Source organism: Protopterus annectens, chromosome 1.part0 (assembly GCF_019279795.1).
Source record: "Protopterus annectens isolate FY-2018-M chromosome 1.part0, PAN1.0, whole genome shotgun sequence".
Taxonomy (NCBI): Eukaryota; Metazoa; Chordata; order Ceratodontiformes; family Protopteridae; genus Protopterus; species Protopterus annectens.
Window position 1 is genome coordinate 1,202,293,613 of NC_056725.1, and position 25,146 is coordinate 1,202,318,758.

The 25,146-nt window shown below is 42.9% G+C and overlaps 1 protein-coding gene across 3 annotated transcripts in view; it reads right to left on the reverse strand.

Annotated features, from left to right (window-relative positions):
* Nucleotides 1-25,146, reverse strand: part of EP400 (E1A binding protein p400) — a 3,509,270-nt gene that overhangs the window by 2,281,995 nt on the left and 1,202,129 nt on the right. For all 3 annotated transcript variants that reach the window (XM_044065578.1, XM_044065569.1, XM_044065563.1), the window contains 2 exons: nt 11,826-12,000; nt 11,592-11,728 (listed from right to left, as the gene is read on the reverse strand). In XM_044065578.1, the coding sequence (XP_043921513.1) occupies nt 11,592-11,728; nt 11,826-12,000 (312 nt within the window). The remainder of the gene's footprint in view (nt 1-11,591; nt 11,729-11,825; nt 12,001-25,146) is intronic.

Genomic DNA, 25,146 nt, shown 5'->3' on the forward strand with positions numbered 1-25,146 from the left:
ATAAAGCCCAGAGCCTGCAGGATTTTCCTTGCAGTAAGCCTGGTACAATTTGCTAGTATTTTGAAGTACTGAGTTAGTTGCCCTTGTTTTTCTGGCGTAAGGTAGGCCATCTGGGTGTTTGTGTCCAAGTTGGCACCCAGGAAAGTTATTTTCTGAGATGGTGTTAGCCTGGATTTCTCTTCGTTGATTGTGTATCCCAGAGAATTCAGTAACCGTGTTGCATAAGCCAGATGTTCCAGAAGTATGTGCTTGCTGTCCGTTTGGATCAGGCAGTCGTCCAAATAAGGGTAAATTTATATCCCTTGAAGTCTGCAGTAGGCGATTACTGATGCCAGGCATTTCGTGAATACTCTGGGCGCAGTAGATAAGCCAAAGGGCAATGCAGAGAATTGATAGTGGATTGAACCTGCAAGAAATCTGAGGTATCTTCTGCAGCTTTGTCTGATTGGGACATGCAGGTATGCCTCCCTGAGGTCCAATGTTACCAGCCAAAACCCCTTGCCCAGCATGGGAAGAAGCTGCTGTAATGTGAGCATCTTGAATTTTGGTACGAGTAGAAATGTATTTAGGATGGATAAGTCCAAAATGGGTCTCCAGTCTTTTCCTTTCCTTGGTACCAGAAATAGTCTGGAATAAAAACCTTGACCTTGTTCGTGAGTAGGTACCTCTTGAATAGCTTTCATGTCCATGAGTTTTGAAATTTGTATTTGTGCCTCTGCCCTTTGATTGTGTGGCAGGTTTGGCATGCCTCTCATTTTTGGAAGAGTGTGAAAATGAAATCTGTAGCCTCTGTTTATAATGCCCAGGATCCATTTGTCTGTTGTGATAATATGCCAATTTCTTGTAAATAATGTCAACTTTCCTCCCAAGGGAGCTGCCAGCTGAGACTTGCTTGGCATGAAAAGGAGGAAGTCATTGGGCTTGTTTTCTGTATTGTTGTGCACTGTCTTCGCCACCTCTTGGTGCTGGAGTTTGCCATTGTCTGCCTCTATATGATCCTTGAGATTGTCCTCTGCCCCTTGAGCGCCTGTATCTACCTCTTTGGGGCTTGTCCGTGGCTGGAAAGGACCAGTTTTTTGAAGGCCAATTTCTGCTAAACTGAGGTGGTTGTACCTGTAGAAAAGCCTTGACAGTTTGCATTGATTTAGCTTTTTCTTCCATCTTCCGTAGTATCTCCTCAGCATTAGTACCAAACAGTACATCCTTTTGTAAAGGAGCATCTAGTAGTTTAGCTTTAACATGATCAGGTAAGCTTTGTTCCCTAAGCCAGGCATGCCTACGAATGACTGATCCTGTAACAGCAGCTCTACTTGAGGCCTCTAAGGCATCATAGCAACATTGTAAGGTGCGTTTACCCACTTGTTCTGTACTATGCATCATATCCTGCAATTCCTTCAAATCTGTTTGTTCAGGTTGAGACATTTTATTTCTTAATTGGGATAACAGAAACTGCTGATATTTAAGCATATGAAACTGACAATTTAAGGCCCTCATGGCTAGGGTGGCCGAGGTGTATACCTTTTTTCCCCACCTTTCTAAGGATCTAGATTCTCTTTCGGAAGGTAGTGGATTCTTGGCTGTAGAGGCCTTCATTCCCTTGGGGCCTTGAGAAATGGTTTCAGGGTCAGCATTATGGCTTTTGAAAAGAAATTGGTGAGAGTTGGGAACTCTGTAGTACATATCAGGTTTGAATGGGGCAGGAGGCAGGGAATCCGGATTGAGACAAGCCTCCGAGTAAACATCATCAAGTATGTCCAAGACAGGAGGTATAGCCAGAGGTCTGTGTTGAGGTAACAAAAGAAATTCCCTAAGCCTTTTCTTGGAATCAGAAAAATCTTGGCCTTCCCAATGGAAGTATTCCCTCAAGGTGTGCAAGGTTTCCCCAAAAGAAAAATCCTCTGGGGGAGATACAGAAGGAATGGACTGTTCTGCATCGGAATCTTCATAAGGAGAGTACGAGTGTTCCTCTACATCAGAAGGTTCTGAGAAAATGGAGCCCTGTTCAGAAGAGGGAGAATCTTCCTCCACTCTGGGTCTCTTGTCTGGGGGGGGGGGGTTGGGAACCCTAATGAGAGTAATTAAATCCTCAGCCATTTTAAGCATCTGCATTTTAGGCATGGGGCCTGGGGATGGGCACTGAACAACAGGCCTCTTGGGATGCATGGCTGATTTGGACTTAGTAAAGGCCTTAATGGAAAAGGAAGATGAGGGCCTAAAGACACCCTGGGTGGAAGTGGACCTGTCCACATTAGGAGGCTCAACACTCACAGTGGCTTCGGTGTTTGTAGTCTGAGTAAGGGCCGAGGTACCTGCAGTCTCAGTTACAGAAGACAGGGCCGAGGTACCTGCGGTCTCAGTTACAGAAGACACCGCCAAGGAAGTGTCGTCGGTAGTCAGGGACTGCAAAGGTGTCTCACTGAGAACCGGACCACGTGGAGCCGGTTTTGGCGTGGTGTCGGTAGAGACCGCGGGCCTCGAGTGTCGGTCCTTGTCCTTGCGTTTTTTGGACAAAACGCTAGTCGGAGTCTCCGACGACATTTTATAATCAAAAGCTTTTCCAAAATAATGTTGGGCGAACACCGCCCGACGCTTAATAGTGCGTTTATTGAAAGTCGCGCAAAAGCGACAGCCCGAGACGTCGTGGTCTGGGCCTAAGCAAGGTATGCAGAGGGAATGGAAATCCTTATGCAGTATTTGCTTCCCACAAGAAATACAATTGTTAACTTTGTCTGACATCGGTCTGCGGCAAGAAAAGTTTCCCCAACGGGGTACTTAGGTTTAAAGAAGACTTCGGTTTCCAATTTTTCGTAAATTCAGGAGCTGGCCGACTGGCACTTGCGAACTGCTTCTGCTTCGGGCACCGCGTGGCAAAAAAGACTGGAGAATATGGCGTCGGCCGTGTCTTATATACCCCTGTCGCTCTGACGTCAGGAAAGAAGGGACAACAACCGACGCCGGACCTAGACTTTGGAATTCGGCCGACCGAGGGACCGCCTGACGGCAGAGAACCCATATGTGATTACTGCAGCTGTATGCACGATGAACATCAGGATAGATGTACTCAAAAAGCAGCAGCACACTAGTAAAAAAAAAACCAGGTTTATTCAGGAACAATGAACAACGTGTAAGCGCTTTCACCTAAAAAGGCTTCCTCAGACCATACAAATCCACATAACAGCTGATCTTATAAATAAAAAAGGCATGAAAATCATTACAAACCTTAAAGGCATAACATATATACAAAAACACATTTACATAAAAATACATAAAAAATATATGACACTTCATGCTGGTCAAGTACCAAACTCTAGAGATAAATCTATATCCCAAGAAAACAACATACTCCAAAAGGGGTATGCCTACCTCAACCTCCTAGACTTCAGAAAAGGCTTAAGCGGTACTTTCTCATTAAGCCCTGGGTATATATCCGCTCTATGTCTGATAATCCATTTAGACTCAGAGGTCTTGGTCTTATTCTTCAAATCCCCACCCCTGAAGCTACTCGATACAACATCTAAGACTTTAAAACTAAATGTGTGTGTGTCATTGGTGGCCAAAACATGCTTAGAAAGGGCATTCACAGCAGATCGAATCCTGATTTGATACAGATGCTCCCTTATTCTTTCCCTCAGCCTCCTGTCTGTCTTACCAACATAACACGCATTGCAGATCGAACAGGAGGCTGGGGAGACCACATGTGTGGACATGCAATCAGCGAATACCCTAACCTTGTGTCTAGTGCCATGGATAGGATGGACAAAACTAACATCAGTGTCAATATACCCACAATAATTGCACTGACCACAAGGAATGGTCCCTACTCTCCCACAGTCCTCGTGTTCTACTCTAGGGAGGCACAATTTCTTCAAATTCGGCTTGTTCTTATATACAAACTGTGGTGCAATGCCTACTATGTCTCTCAAACCAGGGTCCACTGCCAGAACACCCCAATGGGATCTAATCACATGCTTTATCTTACCCACATCCTTTGTATAGTACAACAGTATCCTAAAACAGTTCTCCAATCCAATTCGACCCTTAGGACCACCATGTCCACTATTCAAAGGGTTTCCTGCCATGTCAGAAAAATAGGGAACAGCACCACCTTCCCTCAATGTAAAAAGCCCACGAAGCCCTTTCTCTCTGTCAACATCTTTATAAGCTCTAGCCTTGAACCTCTCACATAAGTCAGTCAATCCTGACTCAAAACCCTCCTGTCTCGGATTATAATGAGAGGTCCTAACAACTTGGCCCCTAACTATATTACCAAACATATATCCAGGATGCATGCTATGCCTGTGAAGGATGGCATTACAATGACAAGTCTTTCTAAATACCCCCGTATTCAATAATCCAGAGGTCAGCCTCTCTATATACATCCAGGAAGGAAATCCAAGTGTCCGAGAGCTCATGACTAAATCTCAAAAATGGTGACATACCATTGATTCTGTCAATAAATGTTAACTCATCTGACGACCCTGTCCATATGAAAGACAAGTCATCTACAAAGCATCTATAAAACAACACCTGCGTAGAAAACTCATCCAGGGTAAATAAATAATTAATCTCCCATGCAGTCATAAAGAGGTTGGCGTAGCTATTGGCACAAGAAGTGCCCATAGCTACGCCATCCCTCTGCAAATAACACTGTGATCCAAAACAGAAAACATTATTTTCCAGTACAGTTTCCAAAAATAGAACCAGAAGATTGATAATGTCATCACTCAAATCAGAACAGCTCCTCGAACAATCATAGACCACACAAGATAATGAAATATAAATGAGATACCGACGCTTTCCCACCTGTTGAAAAGAGAGGACTTTTAAAGAATGAGTAGTGGAAATAATTCAGGAGTTATTAGAGAAGATAAGAAATTTCTTCTGAAAATATAGCTATGGAGTTGGACAAAATTAAAGTGACATTTAAAAACAGGGTGGAAATGAAAGAGATATATGGTTAAGAAGTAACAAAAATCATTCTGACGGACTAACAAATGCTAAAGTATTACAGAATAGGGGGAATCTCAGAGAACAAGAACAGCAGCAACTGCAGAAAGCTAAGCAGAAAATAAAGGATTACCTCGATAATATGCATGAGTTTAGAAAGACTGCTGTTAATCACCTGGTTTTTGATAATGCCAGAGCACAAAATATTTTAGGGCAACAATTCGGGCAATAAAAAGTGGAAAGGGCTATCACCAAGCTTAGGGAACCTATAACAAGGAAGATAAGAGAACCTGTACAGGTACTAGAAATATTAAGGAAATATTATTATGAAAGTCTGTATAACGCAGAGACTATGGAGATCAAGAAAAGGTACAAACGGAAATTTTTATGGAAAAATTAAATATGTCAAGGTTAGAGACAGATAAGGCTCAATTACTAACAGTTAGGATAAGAGGAGAGGAGATAAAAAGGGTGACGTATGACCAATCCTTAGGAAAGTCCCCAGGACTAAATGGTATTCCTCTGGAAGTTTGGAAGCTGGTGGGGGGGGTGATAAAGATCTGGAAGGCTTTGCTTAACAGTATTTTAAGAGGAGGAGAAACACTGACATCCTGGAAGAAATTGGTGGTGACTGTAGTACCTACAGAGGGTAAAGACCCATCTGATCCAGCTTCATACAGGCCCATTTCAATCTTAAACTATGACCATAAAGTGTTTATGTCTATAATGGCTAAAAGAATGATAAAGGTAATGCAAAAATTGATAGATAGGGATCAACGTGGTTTGTGGAGGGGAGGCAAATATTTGATAACATTAACAGAACACTGATATTCCAGAGGGAAGCGGAGTGTAAGAAAATACCACTGTTGTTGGCGAGTCTTGGTGAACAGAAAGCATTTGACAGAGTAAGCTGGGACTTTATTAGCAGGCCAATGGAAGCATCTGCACTTCCTGATAAAACTATAAGGTTGATTAGGAGGATATATGAGTGATCTGGGAAGAAAATTAATGTGGATGGGTTCCTTTTTGAAAATTTCAGTTTTAGCAGGGGAACCAGGCAGGGGTGTTGTCTTTTCTCTTTATTTGCATTACATTTAGATCCCTTGGCAAAGAAAATAAGAGACTCAGAAATTTAAAAATATAATTGGTATGGTAGTCAAAAAAAGCTGGCTCTACTTGCAGGTGATGATATTTTATACAGGATAAAACCAGAAAAGGACATTTCAGTGTTGTGAAACATTTTGAAACAGTTTCAGATCTTTTTGGGAATACAAAATTAATGAAACCAAAATAAAGACAGTACCTGTAAATTATGTACCCACACACAAATTGGTTCAGCAATATCCATATTTATGGAGATACGACAGAATGAAGTACTTAAGACTATGGATTAAAAGTATTCTGGTAAAACAGCTAAAGATATGTGGGAAGACACTAAACAAAAGATAATACAAAAACTGAGAAACTGTAAGCTCTGTTACATGGATATGGACAGCAAGGTATAAGCAGTTAAAATATTTTTAGTCCCCTTAGTTTTATACACAGGTCAGGGATATTTGTATCAACCAGAGGAGAAGATGTGGATACAATTAATAAATAGCTGAAGGATTTCATCTGGGAGTGGAAGACAGCAAGAGTTAAACAGGATAAAATGATACTTAAAACTGAAAAAGCCAGTTTGGGATTACCCAATTTGAAGGCATACTTCAGAGCTACAGAGTTAAGGCTTGTATGCATAGCACAAGCAGAAAACTATATTTCTAAGTAGAAAGGGATGATGATGAAACAGGCAGAAGCTCAAGAAACAAGAGACTGGGATTTTGGAAGCAGATCCTTAAGGGGAATAACCATACAGATTATAGTCATAAAGTAGCAGAAGGTATTCTAAGAACTAAGCCAACACAGGAATGAAGAAAGGAGATTCTGCTATTAGAGATGACTGCAAGTAGGGATACAGACACAACAGGCAAGAGGAAACTGGAATTTATTGAAGAAAACTGACAAAATAACTTGGGTATTGGGACCACATAACTACAGATGGAAAGGTAATAGAATGGAAAGAAGCCAAGAATTTACTTGGAATGCAGGCTACAGATTGGCTTCCCCATCAAGGACTGATATCAGCATATAGGCAAAGAGAAAGAAATAAGGGGATCCTAGGGGATAGATCACTCCTGACAGTTTTTTTAGTAGACTATAGAACAGAAGCTACTGTTAAATAAATAATTAGTACAGAATACAAAATATTGTATGTTAACTATATGAATCAATCAGAGGAGGTTAGAAAGGATTGGGAAGAGAAGTTGGATAAGCAACTCACAAACAAACAATGGGGGGGGAGAGTATATGTATTTTACCCAAATAAGCAACACAGTCTACAGGATTTAGGATCTTTGCTTGGAAGTACTTACATAGGCATTGTTATACCCCAAGCTGACTCCAAAGATTTTTTCCTCAGGTAGACAAGCAAATAATGGAGGTGTAATAGGGAAGAAAGAGGTAGCTGGGAACATAATTTCTGGGAGTGCATGAGTTGGCATACTTTAAATGGTATAACTAAGGAAATTATTTTTTTGAGCTGATACAGAATTGGAATTGCCTAGGCACAGTAAGGCATTGCTGAGTCTAATTATGTTGGCTGCCAAAAAAGGAATTATTAGAAAATGGAAATTAAAGTTTAAATCAACTTTACTAGAAGTAATGAATACAGTAACAGAGATTAAATAACTAGAAATTGGGATCTTCAGAAAAGGGTAGAAGAAAATTAAATTAAAAAATGAGAATTGTGGGAACAATATATGCAGATGAAGAAAAAGATTTTAAAAGAAGGTAGGATTTGAATAAGCTATGTAATGTCTGACTGACAATAACTTGATAGATAAGTGATATATAATGTTTGCAACAAAAAATATGTCAATATGGTTTGTTTTCGTTTATATACATGTATGACTGCCTATGTCATATGTGATACTTTAATAAAGATTTTTTTCTTGTTTTAAAAAAACAATTCCTTGGGTATCCAAAAATATTTCTACCTCAGATGGTTAATAACCCATGGAACAGATGGTGGAGAATTAATCCAAAGAAGCATTCAATAATACATGGGACATGTGGAAAAAATGGTAAACATCAGAGATAGGGACAGGGAAACTAAATGCTGTTAAAGGCAGCCTAGAAATACCTACTTTCTCCTTCTGCTGTTGTCAAAAGTAATGTTAAGTAAAATGTGGTGGCAGACCCTTACAATAAAATGAATGAAGCAGGTGTACAAGGTGAACTAGGCAAATTGGTTCAAGAAAGCCTTGAATAGAGTAAGCTTAGATAAGGGAAAAGGAAGAAAATAAAACTGGCCTAGCACCTAGGCAGCCCTGAAAGATCACAGTCCTTCCCATAAGCATCTTCATATATCAAAGTAAGATGTAGCCATACACATTTTTGTATGCACTGCTATATGTAATTATTAAAGCAGCACAGTTTGTTGCAAAATACATTTTTTGTTCACAAGTTATAAATGCTACCTTGGAGAGATGCTCTAGACAGAAGAGGAATGAAGGTCAGCAGGACTAAGACAGAATATATGTGTGTGAATGAGAGGGAGGATAGTGGAATGGTGAGGATGCAAGGAGTAGAGGTGGCAAAGATGGATGAGTTTAAATACTTGGGGGTCAGTAGTTCAGAATAACGGTGAGTTTGGAAGAGAGTACAGGCAGGATGGAGTGGGTGGCGAAGAGTGTCTGGAGTGATTTGTGACAGACGAGTACCTGTAAGAGTGAAAGGGAAGGTCTACATGAGGGTAGTGAGACCAGCTATGTTATATGGGTTGGAGACGGTGGCATTGACAAAAAGGCAGGAGTATGAGCTGGATGTGGCAGAATTAAAGATGTTAAGATTTGCATTGGGTGTGACAAGGGTGGACAGGATTAGGAATAAGTATATTAGAGGGTCAGCCCAGGTTAGAAGTTTTGGAGACAAAGCCAGAGAGGCACGATTACGTTGGTTTGGACATGTGTTGAGGAGGGATGCTGAGTATATTGGGAAAAAGATGCTAAGGATGAAGCTACTAGGTAAAAGGAAAAGAGGAAGGCCTAAGATAAGGTTTATGGATGTGATGAGAGAGGACATGCAGGTGGTTGGTGTGACAGAGCAAGATGCAAAGGACAGGAAGAAATGGAAACAGGTGATCTGCTGTGGCGACCCCTAACGGGAACAGCCGAAAGAAGATGATGATGATAAATGCTACCTTCTAGTCTACACTAAAAATAAGAGAACAAAATCATACAAGATCTGACATAAGCTTAACATTGCAAATAAAAAAACAAACAGCACAGCACATCTTACAAGCCATATTAGTTATCAGTTAGTGCAAACACCTTTAGCAAGTTTACTCTGTAGCTTTAAGATCATCATGATCTTCCAGTAACAGGTGTAAACGCACATTTGTTAACATTAAAAAAACATACATTTCTCATAGCAGTCTTTATATTAGCAATGCTTAAAACTGCTGTCCCCTGGACAGGTTATAGACTGTACTCTGTCCTCATAAACGCACTACATTCAAAACATAAATCACTAAACAAAATGAAAAAGCATTAAGAAATTAGGCTGTATAATTTTTGGACACCAGTGCCTAAAAGGTCAAACCTCTGCCTTATTATCAAAAAGGCAAATTATCGGCCTATCAAGGAAAATACTGACAATTTCATATGCACTCTGATACACCAACTTAAGTTTATAGAGAAAAAAGCCCTAGTTCTACACACACACTAAAATACTATATTCTAATAAAAATGTTTCTCAATACTACTACAAACTAAAAAAAAATGCCTACAAGACCTTCTTTAGTGCTGCCCACCACTACCTGGGTGCTGATACAAGAGTATAAACAGAAAATGTAGGGTGATTTAAACTAAACATACTAAGAAAACACTAAGGAAATGAGATGCTATATTTGTTTCATTTCAAACATCATGAAAATAATAAAATTATACTACTTACACACAGCCTCAGCAATATGATACATAATTTGACAAAAGGTAACAAATGGATATATGCAAATAAATACTTAATACTATGGTAATGGTAAAATATAAACATATGCATTACATACATATTATGGGAAAATGACCTAAGTGAAAAATACAGCCAGACTACACAGTATATATGTTGCATCCCCAAAACATTCAGCAAGTTTAAATTTAAAACATCCAATATTCAGAGCAACTCTGATACCCAGAAGCAGCTTACTCCTTAAAAGTACTATGACTTTATCAAAGAAACATATAGTGACCAAATTTTTCCCTGGCATGCTAAAAATATGTTAAGACCAAGGACAGATGAAAATACAAGTCCTAAGATTTCACACAGAAAATGCATCCTTACTTGATCTACAAGTTAAAAGCATATCACCCGTATGCTTTCTTTGCTTCAATGTGCACAAGTCTATATACTTCAGCCTCCAAGAATACAAGTGAGAATGCAGACCTTGTATTCTGCAGGTAAATCTCTATTTTATCTGTTTCATCAATTCAGTATGTCTAGATCTAGAGGGATTCCCCGATTTGAATGGTACAGTTCTTCCTGGATTTCACCAAGGTGTTTAAGGCACAAAAACATCACTGCACTTGGACTGGCATACCTATTTACACAGCCAGCTTATTTTAAACCATCTTGATGAGTATCATTTATATAATGTTAAAAAAATACACCGTCTGATACATTCATTCCAAGACCTTTAAAAGAAAAAAAAATGCAACACCCTTAAGATTATAACAAGTGCCAATATTGGTTTTAAAACGCCTCTGTTTTGCTTTACTGACATTTACAATCATTTTATTATGTTAAGTTCAACGAGCTAGGTGCTCTAGTCTAAACTATACAACACTTATATCAAATGAATTGGAAATTACTTGCCCACTTTTATTTTAATTGGCATACAAAATTAAACAAGTACAAACTGAATAAGTATGGCCCCAAGTCTATACATTAGGGAACTCCAATAGGTGAAATAAGCATCAATAATGATAATCAATATCTACTGTCCTGGGGCGGAGCCTAGATGGCCAACTGAGAGCAGTGAATTTTGACAGCTACATAAACTAGTATAATAATATAGGAAAATTGTATTATTTTCAAGTTTAAAACATCAGAAATCTATAAACTACTAAACTACATAAATATCAGTTTTGGTGGAGATATACAAAAATGTTCCTGTCAAGTAACTTGGAGATATATTGAGTCACTGAATATGAACAACTCAAGGAATTTTCAACCAGATGTTGCTATGAAAAAACAACTGCAATTGATGACATCTACCTTACAGGAACCATTTCTGAAGATGGATGGCTTTAAAAACGACTTAGAAAACCTCAAATTAAATTCTCAAAAATAAACTGATACTCTTAAGGAACTATTACAGCAACACTAGAAGACATGGTCAACACAGTAAGCAGTTTTATAGATCTGTACTCCTCCATGAACAAATTCTAACCAATCAAACTAGCAAAGTACAAATGGCCAAAAAACTGAGAATGGAACGGAAAGCAACACTACATTAAATAAATGAATACATCCCATTTCCAATAGGACCCAGGTGAACAACAGTTTCATGCATATTTTCTTATGCTTCAGAGTAATAAAAATATTACCCAGGCTGAGACATAATATCCTCATACAGGACCTTCTGTCTAGCAGAAAGACGACACTTCAGCACATGTTCATATTTTTTTGGCAGCTGTTTCTCAACATCTCTTTTTGATCTTCGTAAAAGGAAGGGCTGTATCATCTAAAAATGCAGACAGACACATACACAGGTCAGTTCTCTCACCTGACATACAACTACTGTCAAATAATAATAATAAACAAAAAAAAAATTCAGGTACCCTGTGCAGCCTAATGACAAGTTTATGGCAGTAATCCTGGTTCTCCTCACTTCCTGATTTCACTGGAAAATCCAGATAAGGCCTAGAAATCCCAGGTAATAAAAAATGCACCATAGTCCACAGCTCAAATAGTGTGTTCTGCAAGGGGCTGTCCAACAGTAGAAGTCGCCGAAGGCTGTAGACACAAACCATAACGAAGTAAAAAACAACAAAATGAAAGAAAAAAGGTCTATAGCATATTTTGTTTCTATTGTCTTTTCTCAACAATTACATTCTCAGCCTTTTTTAAGTACATTGTACATAGGTACAATCAATGTAAACAAAGGGGAAAAACAAAATACATTAACTTATAACACTTCTGTGTCAAAAATATCAAGGAAACTAAGAGGAAGATTGTAAAGCAAGTAAACATGCTTAAGAAAGCAAATCTACGAACTGGTCTGTACAGAGGCAATACAATGTTTTTCTTTTTCAAATATCTGAAACCCTAAAGTGCATTAACATCCAAAACACAGAATGCTGTGGCAATTCCACAGAAATGGTAAATACAGCTATGCTCTCATACTCAAAACTGCAGCAAAACAACCTTGATAAATTCAACACCCCCTTACAAAGGCACTACTTGCATTTAAGTTAAAAACTAGAATATTTCAGCAAAATGTGGTATTAAAAATACATTTCTTTAAATGATGAATAACATACACTTGCTAAGATGTGAAAAACTTAGAAAAAGGTTCCTCAAAAATGTCACAGTCACACTAGAAAGCTCCAAAATTACATACACCCTTCAAGTTTAAGGGAACCAAGAAAAAAACTAAGGTGATAATGAAAAATTTTAAAACATGGTAAAAATCTGGTTCAAAGAATCTTTGTTTAAATTTTCAGATAAACAGGTCATATACATCAAACAGATCCAATGCCAGTAAGATACACATCCCCACCTAACTCAGCAGAATCTCCTGAAACACAGGAACAGGAAGCACAGTTGTGAAAGACACTTACCATAACAGATGTTTGAGTAGATCACACTCCAAAATTATTCCTCATTGATGTGATTTGCTAAAGGATGATGCCCTTCCAATATCACTTTAACAGGGTTAGCAGATATCACACAGAACTGTGGCTTCTCAATGCCCAAGTTCTGTCCAAAGATCTTTGTGTCACTATTCATTTCCTTCTGGTTGAAAAGTATCCAGAACCAAGCCAAGACATAAAGCATATCTAGTCTACTGAGTATTCTTCTTGCATTTAACTTGTGTTTCTGTTGCTAGAAATTCAGACAAATAAGGTTGAAGTTCAGACATCTTACCGGTCAGTTAAAGCATTTTAAGGGAGTGTGTGATAGTACTACTTTGTTCTGATGAAGTCTTGCATTCAACAAAAGTGCTAAACCATTCACTATTGAATAAACTGTAATTTTAGACTGTTTTGTTTGTAATTCAATCACTGGAGCTTGTTTAACATACTCTGGTCTACTGGTACTGTCTGTCTGCGTGTTTACCTGACTTTTCCATTTGGTTAGAAGATGTGTGTGTCGCTACTCAATTCCTTCTGGTGGAAAAGTATCCAGAGGGGAGCAAAGGTTTAACGTATATCTAACCCCACCCTCCAATATTCACTTAAGGCCATGAAAACTTCTGATTTTATATCTGGTTTCTTTCCTATGCAAAGTTAAAGTATTACTGACCAGCTCCCCCAACACGAATAAAAAGGGAATTGTTTACAGCACAACAACAATGTAATATGTGCATACAGTTGTGTATTACTTTAACTGTAAGTTGTTTTTTGAATCACTTTGCTATTCCTGTCCTACATTACTTTTTATCTCCACTTTCTAAAATAGTATAACGTCACTTCTCTCTACTATAGAAGAGGAACAGATGGGGTAGTTCGTTTATATACTTTATTACATCAAAACACATCAGGATGGATAGCAGCATTACAAAATACAAACAAACTGATTAAAAGACAGACTATACAGACATACATGCTTACATCTCAATAACTTACTACAAAACAGCAGTCAGGCTCGCACGTGCTCAGTATTTATACACTTGTGCAAGCGCCTAGATAGCTTCTTATAGACATACACACATTGATCTTCATCCTCCCTCTTAAAAAGATTGCCCTCAAATGAAATGACACGAACAAAACGTGCAATAATATAGACATTAAAAACAAACACAATGTTTATCTCTAGGTTGCAGAGTATCTACAACATGGTCTGGAAATGCGACCTGATCTAGTAATGTAGTAGTCAGAACTGGGTTTAGCAACAGAGACAGTCTTCAGTGAACAACTCGTATCAGGAACTTTGGGATTCACAGGAACAGGGATATTTACTGAAACATCTTCTGGAACTGGAACACTGGACAACTCACTCTGAGATATAGAGTCTTTCTCACAGGCTATGTGCTGTGGCATAGGCTCGGACACCAGCATCAAATGTTTCTGATTCTGCCTAAACCCTATTCCTTGTGATTCCACAATGTACGATCTCAGTTCTGAGCAAATATTCTTCACGATTCCAATCAGATCATAACTTTTGGACGTTTGCATCCTTACTACTACTCCTTCTCATAATGGATTGAGCGGTTTTGCTAGTCTTATTGTAATAGGACTTCCAGACTAAACGCTTCTTCAACAGACTGGCTTTCACTGGCCTGTTCTTGACACATGGAACTGACAATTTGCTACTAAATGGTAACATGGTTCTGGTTTGTCTCAACAGAAGTCTCTGAGCAGGTGAACCAAGATGTGTTATCACAAGGAATATTTCTGAGATTCAAAAGATTCAGGAAAACATCACTATTATCTTGTTTCGACTTCTCTAGCAATTGGTTCACACTTTGAAATGCATGTTCTGCCAAACCATTTGACTGTGGATACTCAGGGCTACTCATAACATGAAAGTCCCATTCTTTAGCAAATCCTTTCAACTGTTGGCTTGTAAACTGTGTGCCACTGTCAGAAATAACTGTGCGGACTAACATGGACTGCACAATTAAGCTTCATCTTAGTAATGACAGTACTGGATGCTAGATTAGGAAATGGGCCAATCTCGAACCAATTTGATTAAGAGTCTATCAACACCAAGTAATGTTGACCATTCCACTCGAAAATGTTGGTAGCTACTGTTGACCACGGTAGTTCAGAATAAGAAGTTATGTACTCACCATAACGTTCCATCTGAGTAGGTATCTTCATTTGTCTGCAACCTGTGGGATACGGATCCGATCTCGGATCCGAGCCGGCAACTTCTATCATAGCATAGATCCGAGCTCCTAGCTCCTCCCCCTTACCCATAATCCCCTGCCTGCCCTAACTGACCTCAGATCAAGTTTGCCCCAGAACACAACAGATAAAAGGTATCCCAATGGGAACATATGCTAATAACATAAGAGCGAGCAAATCGGTCAGGGGGAAGGAGGGGGGGATGGCTGCAGACAAATGAAGATACCTACTCAGATGGAACGTTATGGTGAGTACATAACTTCTTAATCTGAAGTAGGAACTTCATTTGTCAGCAACCTGTGGGACAGAGTCTCCAGCTACCTAAGTCTTGGGTGGCCTTCATGGAAGGATATTCCGAAGCGCCGCAGAGCCAAAGGACGCTCTACCTCGGGAAACAACATCTATTTTATAATGGCTGATAAAGGTGTGAGATGAAGCCCAAGTGGCTGCGGAACAAATGTCATCCAGTGGAACCCTAGCTTGAAAGGCCGCAGAAGTGGCAACGGCCCTAGTAGAATGGGCATGGACTCCTTGAGGTGCAGGCCTCCCCGAACTATGATATGCTAAAAGAATACAACTCGAGATCCATTTAGAGAGAGAAACCTTAGAAACTGATTTTCCGAAATTACTTTTGGCAAAGGAGATAAACAACTGATCGGATTGCCTATGACCAGCAGTTCTATGGATATAAAAACGTAATTGTCTGTGTACGTTCAAGGAATGTAGTTTGTACTCTCCTTTGTTATGAAAGTTGGGGAAAAACACTGGGAGATTGATGGATTGATTGATGTTCGCTTCTGAAGATACCTTAGGTAGAAAGGACGGGAAGGAAATGGGGTGAGACAGAGGGTTGCAAGACAGGGACCATTGTACCTGGAGGGTCCACTGTAGAACCCACATGTTCAACCGGGCCAATGGCAGCAGAGGGATTGAAGCTGCCATAGATCCTACGGCCCTCAGAATTAATTCCGCTGAAGGAGTTTGCAGTTGAAGAATTGCCTGCACGTGTAACATCAGGTTCCGAAGCCGATCTGGAGTCAAGAACGCAAGCATCTGTCTGGAATTCAGTCCTTCCCCTATAAAATCCAGCACCTGTGTAGGGATGAGAGAGGATTTGGTCATGCTGATGGTTAATCCTAATAGTGGAGCCAGACCAAGAAAATAGTCCCTGCCTGAACAAAGTAGATGCCTTGTTGGGGCTGTGAGGAGCCAGTCGTCCAGGTATGGAAAGACCTGAAATCCCTGGAGTCTCAGGTGGGCCGCTACTACCGCTAGGACCTTGGTGAACACCCTGGGGGCTGAGGTGAGACCGAAGGGGAGAACCCTGAATTGAAAGTGACTGGCTCCCAGCTGGAAGCGGAGGAACCTCCTGGAATGCCTGTCCACTAGAACGTGATAGTACTTATCCTTGAGGTCTATGGAGCACATCCAGTCGTCCTCCCGCAATAAGGGGAGGACGGATTGCAATGTGACCATTCGGAACTTTTCTTTGGGTACCGCCAGGTTTAGGAGAGAGAGGTCGAGGATGGACCTCAAGTCCCCCGTCTTTTTAGGCACCAGAAAGAACCTGGAGTAAAACCCTGATCCGACGATCTGGGGGGACGGGCTGGATGGCTCTTTTTTGTAGAAGCTGCTGAATTTCTGCAGCAGCCACCTTCTTTTGACTGGGTGGGACGTCGGGAAGGCTTCTGATTCTGGAGTTGACTATGAAGGGAATTTGGTAACCTCCGGATATAATACGAAGCACCCAGCGATCTGTTGTTATGGACTCCCATTTTGCCAGGAGCTTCAAAAAACGCCCCCTGACTGCCTCCAGAGTGGAGCAGTCGGGAAACTCCTCAGGGGTTCTGCGTGGGCCTCTCAGAGAAAGGTTCTCTGGACCCAAAATTCCTCGGACCCCCTCTGCCTCTGGGGCGGCGTCCTCCCTGTCCTCCTCTGCCACGAGAGGACTGGTTGTCCTGAGCAGACTGAGATTGATGCGATTTTCGGAACCACATATTCTTCTGACCCTTTTAGTTCTTGGAAAAGGACCTCTGGGGCGCAGAGAAGCGGACTCCGACGGCAGACAAGGTCTTCCCGTCTTTCTCGCTCTGGACAAGAGTGTCGCGAACGGTTTTGCCGAACAGTGCAGAACCATCAAAAGGGGCATTCGCGAATGACGCCTTAAAGGGTTCCGAGAAGTCACAGTGACAGAGTCAGGCCTGTCTCCTCATGACAAGCCTGACTCCGCCTGCTCTAGCGGCTCCCTCTGTAGCATGAGACAATAGCCGCATAGAGGTATTAGAGATAGAGCGGAGGGTGGCCATTCGGGAAGAGTGCAAATCCTTGTCTCCCTCCGACATGGACCCCGGGGGGTGGGAGCAGCGTATTCCTTAATTAGATCCCGCTGCATCCGAATAGCGTGTGCCATGTAGTTCAAGGCCCTCATAGAGAAGGTCGCTGAACTGAAGGCCTGCTTCCCAAGACGGTCCATCGCGTGAGACTCCTTGCTCGAAGGATGAACCGTGGGGCTCTCCTGAGCCAACTCTTTCTTGGTGGCTGCAGCCACCAACATGGCATCCACAGGGGGACCTCTGCTCTCTCTGCAGGGGGGCTCAAAATTTTGTCTGGGCGCTTGGGGATCGGCTCTACGGTGTCCGGTTCCTTCCATGCCCTAGAGGATATGAGATCCACCAGGGGGTCGGGTGGAGGGGAAACCCAAGAGGTAGATGGTCCTGCCTCAAACGCCTCAAGAAATACGGACTCGTCAGATGAAGCCTTGGGGGCAGACCACCCACCCCTGATTTTGAGCATTTCCATGATGTCTACAAAGGAGACATCCTCGGGGGGTGATCTAGGGGGGCCTTCCCCTTCATCCAAGTCTGTATCTTCTGTGAGACTCTCAGGGGAGTCCATGTGCCTCCTTTTGCACTTTGCCTTGTGGGGAACCTCCTCGGGGGGGGGGGGGGGCTGTCCGAGGAGTCCTCACGGGCTGTATCCTGTTCCACTGGAACTCCTAAATGCGCTGAGGAAGGCTGCCCCGAGGGCCGGGTGAGGGGAGCCAGGACCAGATGAGAAGGAGTGCGGGAGGGAGCCTAAGCCAGGACCAGAGGCCTGGAAGCACTCGGCAGTGCCCTCTCCACTGCAGCGAAAGCCGAGGGGGAGCCGTTCTCAGACGGATCCGAGATCCGACTCCCACTTGGATCCGAAGCGGGGATCGGACCCGGCGCTGAGAACATCGGATCGAAGGACCAGTGTGCTCCGACCGGGATGGAGCCAAAAGAACACCGAATCCCTCGGATCCGAAGCTCGGCCCACGGCTCCGAGAGGTCGGATCCGACAAACTCGAGGGAATAGTCGGAGCCGACGTGCCCAGCACGGTCGGCTCCGACCTACCCCTGGATCCAACGTGGCTCGGCTCCGAGCCCGGAATGTGGGTCGGAGAAGCAGCTATAGGAGCGAAAAAAGGGGTCGAGCTCCCCCCCAGAGGGGGGGGGGGAGGCAAGAGCACTCCCATCTGCATCTGGGCCTGGATGAATCTCCTCATCATCCGGTCCATATCCGAATCAGACATGCTAAAAGTGGACCTCGACGAGGCCACCGAGGCAGACCTGGAGTGTCGCCTCGATGACCTCGACGGGGACCGGATCACCTCCTCCTCGGGTCCTGGGGAGAAACAAGGGGATCGGATCCGAGGAGGAGGAGATCGAGAAGACTTGGACGGGGAAGCCTCTTGTGGCGGGCCGAGGAAGAGTCCTCGGCCCGCCGCTTAAGGTGCTTCTCCCGCCGCTTTCCTGGCCTCCCTATCCTCCGGAGCCAGGCGGGAGGTTGAGTCCCGGGCGGAGGAAGGGAGGCAGGAGTGACCGCTACCGGGGGGGGGGGGTAGCGGGCACCGAAGCACCAAAGGCCGAAGCAGAGTCTGGGGGTAGAAGGCCCGCCAGAACTAGCTTCGACCTTCGATCCTTGAGTGCCCTGGGGTTGAACGCCGCGCAAATCGTGCAAACCGAAGAGAGGTGTTCAACCCCAAGGCAACTAACGCACCGAGTGTGGCCATCAGCCGGTGAAAGCTTGTGACCACAATCGGTGCATTTCGAAAAAATTGCTTTAGGGGCCTCCGACATACTGTAGAAAAGCACACTCACTAGGCCCCTAACACTGAGTCACACACACACGCTACGACCAGCAGGGCAGGGAGAAATATTCTTAAATTAAATCAAAAGTATATAATATATAAAAAGGAGTAAGGGTAAACCTACCACACACACAACCAGTCACTCAGAAAGAAGAAATACAAAACTTTTTTTTCTCACAAAAAGCCAAGAGCTCTGAACCTAGCTGTTGCTTGAAGAGCGGCAAACTAGATCTGAGGTCAGTTAGGGCAGGCAGGGGATTATGGGTAAGGGGAGGAGCTAGGAGCTCAGATCTAAGCTATGATGGAAGTTGCCGGCTCGGATCAGAGATCGGATCCGTATCCCACAGGTTGCTGACAAATGAAGTTCCTACTTCAGATATCTGGTTTAGCTGAAGTGGTTACTTCTCTTGATGTGACTTAGTACTGTTACATACAGAACAAGATGATATAACTTTTTCAATATCTTCTGACACAGAATCCCAAAATACTTGTCCTCTTGCCCTTCTGTTGGCAGAGTCTGCTCCTGGGTGGCCACAATGCACAAAGTACAGTTGTGTAACCTTACCATAAATGTAGATGTTCGAGTGTATTCACTGTTGCAGTCATCACATTTTGGTTATCTGTTTGCAGTATCCCTCAGTTGGCCTGATTAACAAAGTCTTGTGTCCTACGTCGGTTGCTGTCTCCTCTTCAGTGGCTTCACGTCGTCAGGGGTATAAAACATGCAGCCGATGTCATTACATAATTTTTTCTTGCCCCAGATGTCAGGTGCCCCCCCTAATGGGAAACAATTAAATCTTTAAATATACAAGGTTATATCTCCAACAAAAAAGCAAATACACCAAAAAGCTTTGAAGCATTGTAAAGGAGAGAAGAGGTACAGCCAAAAGAAGTCAGGGGGCTGGAGGGAGGGTAACCAGGACTGCAACAGTGAATACACTCGAACATCTACATTTATGATGTGTACACAACTGAACTATGTTCTTCGTGTTTCACTGTTGCAGTCATCACATTTGGGTAGATTCCCAAAGCTAAGGATGGGAGGAGGAACTTAGATAGCATTAGGACCAGCTATAAGGCCCTGCAAGACTGCAGTGGCAAAGCCAGCTCTGGATTTAGAGAAAATTGGCAAATGGTAATGCTTGGTGAAACTATGTACAGAACTCCAGGTAGCAGCTTCTAGGATGTCCCTGGTAGGTACGCCTCTGAGAAAGGCTGCAGAGGTAGATGCAGCCCTGGTTGAGTGGGGTCTGATCCCCTGTGGGATAGGTTTTCCATGGTGCTTATAGCAGAAATGAATGCAATGGCCTACCCACTTGGAGATGGTTTGCTTTGCAATAGCCTTCCCCTCTGTCCCTGCAGCAAATGTCACCAGCAGCTGTTCAGATTTCCTTTGAGGTTTAGTCCTGTCCAAGTAGACTCTAAGTTGTCTGTGCACATCTGAGTGCAGTATCCGTTCCCCTTTGTTCTGTGGATTAGGAAAGAAGGTTGGCAAATGAATGGACTGATTAAGGGCCACACTGGATACCACCTTTGGCATGAAAGAGGGATTGGTCCCGAGGGAAACCCTGTCCGCATAAAAGATGATGAAAGGCTCCACTGCCACAAGGGCCTGTAATTCAGATACCCTTATTGCTGAAGTGACTGCTAAAAGGAAAGCGGTTTTCCAAGAAAGGAATTTTAAATCTGCAGTAGCAGCTGGCTCGAAAGGGGGAACAGTGAGTTTCTCCAATACAAAGTTAAGGTCCCAGGCTGGAGTTGGAGCTCTCCTGGGTGTCTTAAATTTTTGGCCCCTCTGAGGAACTGCTTGAGCAGTACATGAGAGAAGAGGGGAGGTTCTGTGTTATAATGAGCTGAAATGGCTGAGGCATGAATTTTTATTCAGGAAAAAGACAGGCCCTTGTGAAGCATCTCAGTTAAGTATTGTATAATCTGAGGTAAATTGGGCACTGCTGTGCTCATCCCTTGAGATTGGCTCCAGGCACGGAATCTTCCATTTTTCAGTACAAGACATTCTAGTACTAGGCCTCCTTGCCTCTAAAATGATATCCATCACTGGTTTACTAAGGGATGGTAAAGGAGAGATTAGGTAATTAGCCAGGCTGCTAGGTTCAGTGTTTGAAGCTAAGGGCGCAGAATCTGGTGGTTCTGCTGAGACAGCAGGGTAGGAGTCTGATGCAGGTGCCTGGGGCCAACAGTGACGCACTGCGCAGGAGGGGGTACCCATGTTGGCATGGCCAGTCTGATGCAATCAAAATCATCCTTGGTTTGTCTTGTTTGATCTTCAGTAGCACTTTGGAGAGCACAGGCAAAGGAGGAAAGGCATAAAAGTACAGTTTTGTACCTACCATAAATGTAGATGTCCGAACAGGATAGCATCTGCAGTCATAACAAATGGGTTGTCCTGTCGTCAGGCAGCCCTTCGGTCGGCCGGATTCCAAAGTCTGGGTCCGGCTTCGGCTGATGTCGCACTTCACCCGACGTCATCTCTGCTGGTCTTCGGGTATAAAGGCATCATCCAACGCCATTTTCCTCAGTGTTTCTTGCCCCAGATGCCAGTTGCCCACTTGGAAAGCTAAATTTTGGATAAATGCCAATGTTTCCAAAATAATAGAAGGCAAACACAAAAAATAAGCATGTATGTACATATATACAAACAAATACACCATAAGAGACTCCCCTCCAGCTAGCTATTAGGAGGGTAAATACTCTAGGAGTACCACAGAGGGGAAGGAGGGTGGGTAATCCTGACTGCAGATGCTATCCTGTTCGGACATCTACATTTATGGTAGGTACAAAACTGTACTATGTCCTTCAAGGATGCATCTGCAGTCATAACAAATGGGTAGAATACCATAGCCAAACTAGGGAGGAGGAAGAAGAATTATGGTGTAGTTAGGATCCCTTGCAATACAGCAGTGGCAAACCCTGCTCGGGATCTAGAGTATAGAGGTAAATTATAATGCTTGGCAAATGTATGCACGGAGGTCCAAGTAGCCGCCTCAATAATGTCCTTGGTTGCCACTCCTCGTAAGAAAGCTGTGGTAGTGGCTGTAGCCCTTGTAGAATGAGGTCTTATGTTCTGTGGAATTGGTTTTCCATGGTAGGAGTAACAGAATCTTATGCAATTTCCTATCCATTTGGAGATTGCCTGTTTGGAAATTGCTTTTCCTTCCCTTCCTGTTGCATAGGCTACTAAAAGCTGGTCAGTTTTTCTGTTACCTTTGGTTCTGTCCAGGTAGTAGCGTAACTGTCTATGTACATCCAAGGTATGCAGCAGTCTTTCCCCCCTGTTCTGTGGATTGGGAAAGAAGGTAGGCAGGTGGATTGCCTGGTTTAAAGACACTCTGGATACCACCTTAGGCATAAATGTAGGATTAGTTCTCATGGACATTCTATCTTGATGGAAGATTAGGAAGGGTTGTACTGCCATTAAGGCCTGTAGTTCCAAAACCCTCCTTGCTGAAGTAATTGCCAGTAGGAAAGCAGTTTTCCATGATAGGTGTTGAAGATCTGCTGTTGCTGCTGGTTCAAATGGAGGGAGTGTCAATTTTTCTAGCACAAAGTTCAAGTCCCATGCTGGTAATGGTGGTTTCCTAGGAGGTTTTACATTCTTGATCCCTCTGAGGAACTGCCTGAGAAGAGGATGCGAAAAGACAGGTGGATCGAAGCTGTATTCTGCTGAAATAGCTGATGCATGTATCTTGATGGAGGAATAGGACAGGCCTGTATGTAGAAGCTCTGCCAAGTACTCCAGGATGTTAGCAATATCTATGTTCGACACATCTTTTCCTCTTTCAGTACTCCAAATGACAAACCTTTTCCATTTTCCTGCATAGTTCCTTCTTGTTGAAGGTCTGCGGGCTTCAAGGATAATGTCTTTAACCCTTTGGGATAAGTCTGGGTTAGTTGCTGTTATGTGATGTTCCAGGCAGTCAGTTGCAAGGTTTTTAGGTTTGGGTGCATGATGTTGTAGTTGTTCTGAGTTAACATCAAAGACATCAGGGTATTGACCACATTCTCCCCTGAGACATGCTCCTCAGCAATGGATACCAGTGTTGTCTTGGCCAATTCGAGCTATCAGAATTATCCTTGGACGTTCCTCTTTGATTTTCAGTAGTACCTTGTGCATCAAAGGAAGAGGTGGGAATGCATATGCTGTCAGGCCTTTCCAACTGAAGGATAGAGAGTCCACCTTCCATGCAAGTGGGTGGTATGTCCTTGTGCAGAATTTTTTGAGCTGGTGATTGAGTGGGGATGCGAATAGGTCTATTTGTGGCATTCCCCATTTCTTTGTGATGGCCTTGAAGATGTCTGGGTGTAGCATCCATTCGTGAGCATCCGAGGTGGTTCTGCTTAACATGTCTGCTAGGGTATTTTCTTTTCCCGGCACAAATATTGCCTGTAACTGGATGTTGTAGCTCAGAGCCATATTCCAAAGGTCCAGAGTCATCCTGCATAGGGGGTATGAATGAGTACCTCCCTGTTTGTTGATGTACCACATGACTGTGGTGTTGTCTGTCCTTATCATTAAATGGCCTTCTTTGAGGAATGGTCTGAATTTCTGGATTGCTAGTTTTACTGCCAGCATTTCTTTTTGGTTTATGTGCAGGTGCGGCTGGTCTGGAGTCCACAATCCTTGTATGCATTTGTCCAACATGTGCGCCCCCCAGCCTAGGTCTGAGGCGTCCATTGTGATGGTTTGGCTTGCTTGAAAGTTGTGGAATGGCAAGCCTGGGTTTGACTGGCATGCTTGAGCCCACCATAGGAACTCTTGTTTCAGGCATGGGATTATTGGAATTTCGGTTTCTAAGCTGTGCCTGTGTTGAGACCATAAATTCTTTAGGTACCACTGTAGCTTTCTCATATGCAGTCTGGCATGGGGTACCAGGATTATGCATGATGCCATGAAGCCCAAGGCCTGCAGTACTTTTCTTGCTGTTAGTTTGTTCTGCTTTGTTAATGCCAAGAAGTAAAGAGGGAGTTGTTCTTGTTTTTCTGCAGTTAGGAATGCCATTTGTTTTACTGTGTCCAATTCCGCACCCAAGAATGTTCTTGTCTGGGATGGTTTCAGTCTTGACTTTTTTAAATTGACTGTGTATCCCAGGGCTTGTAGTAAGCAAATGACTCTTTGTAAATCTGTTGTCAGCTTGCTTTTGTTGTCCGCTTGTAACAGGCAGTCGTCCAGGTATGGATAAATTTGGATTCCCTGTAGCCTGCAATGAGCGATTACTGATGCCAGGCATTTTGTGAATACTCTGGGCGCAGTAGATAAGCTAAAGGGCAATGCTGAGAATTGATAATGCTCTGACCCTGCAAGAAATCTGAGGTATCTTCTGCAATTTGGCCGTATGGGGACGTGCAGGTATGCCTCCTTGAGATCTAGAGGTACCAGCCAACACTCCTTGCCCAGCATGGGAAGAAGTTGCTGTAGGGTCAGCATTTTGAATTTTGGGACAATGATGAATGTGTTTAAGACGGACAGGTCGAGAATAGGTCTCCAACTTTTCTCTTTTCTTGGTACTAGGAAGAGTCTGGAGTAGAATCCTTTGCCCTGTTCTGTTATTGGTACTCTTTCCACAGCTCTCATCTTTGTTAATTGAGCTATCTGCTTTAGAGCTTCTGTTTTTTGATTTGGAGGTAGGTTTGGCATTCCTCTTTTTACTGGTAAGGTGTGGAAGTGGAACCTGTAGCCTTGGTCTATGGTTTGCAAAATCCACTTGTCTTTTGTTATATAGTGCCAATTTTTCGAAAATAAGGCTAACTTTCCGCCTAAAGGTGCTGTTATTTGCTACCTGGTAGGCGGTGTCAGAGCCAAGTCACTGTGATTGTCCTGTTGCAGTGGCAGTGGTTGTGTCTGTGCCTCGCTGGTTATTGCCTTGCCACTGGCGTCCTCTGTAGGCACCTCCTCTGGATTGATTTCTGCCTCTAGAGCGTCTATTCCTGCCTCTTTGAGATTTTGAGGAGTCTGGAAAG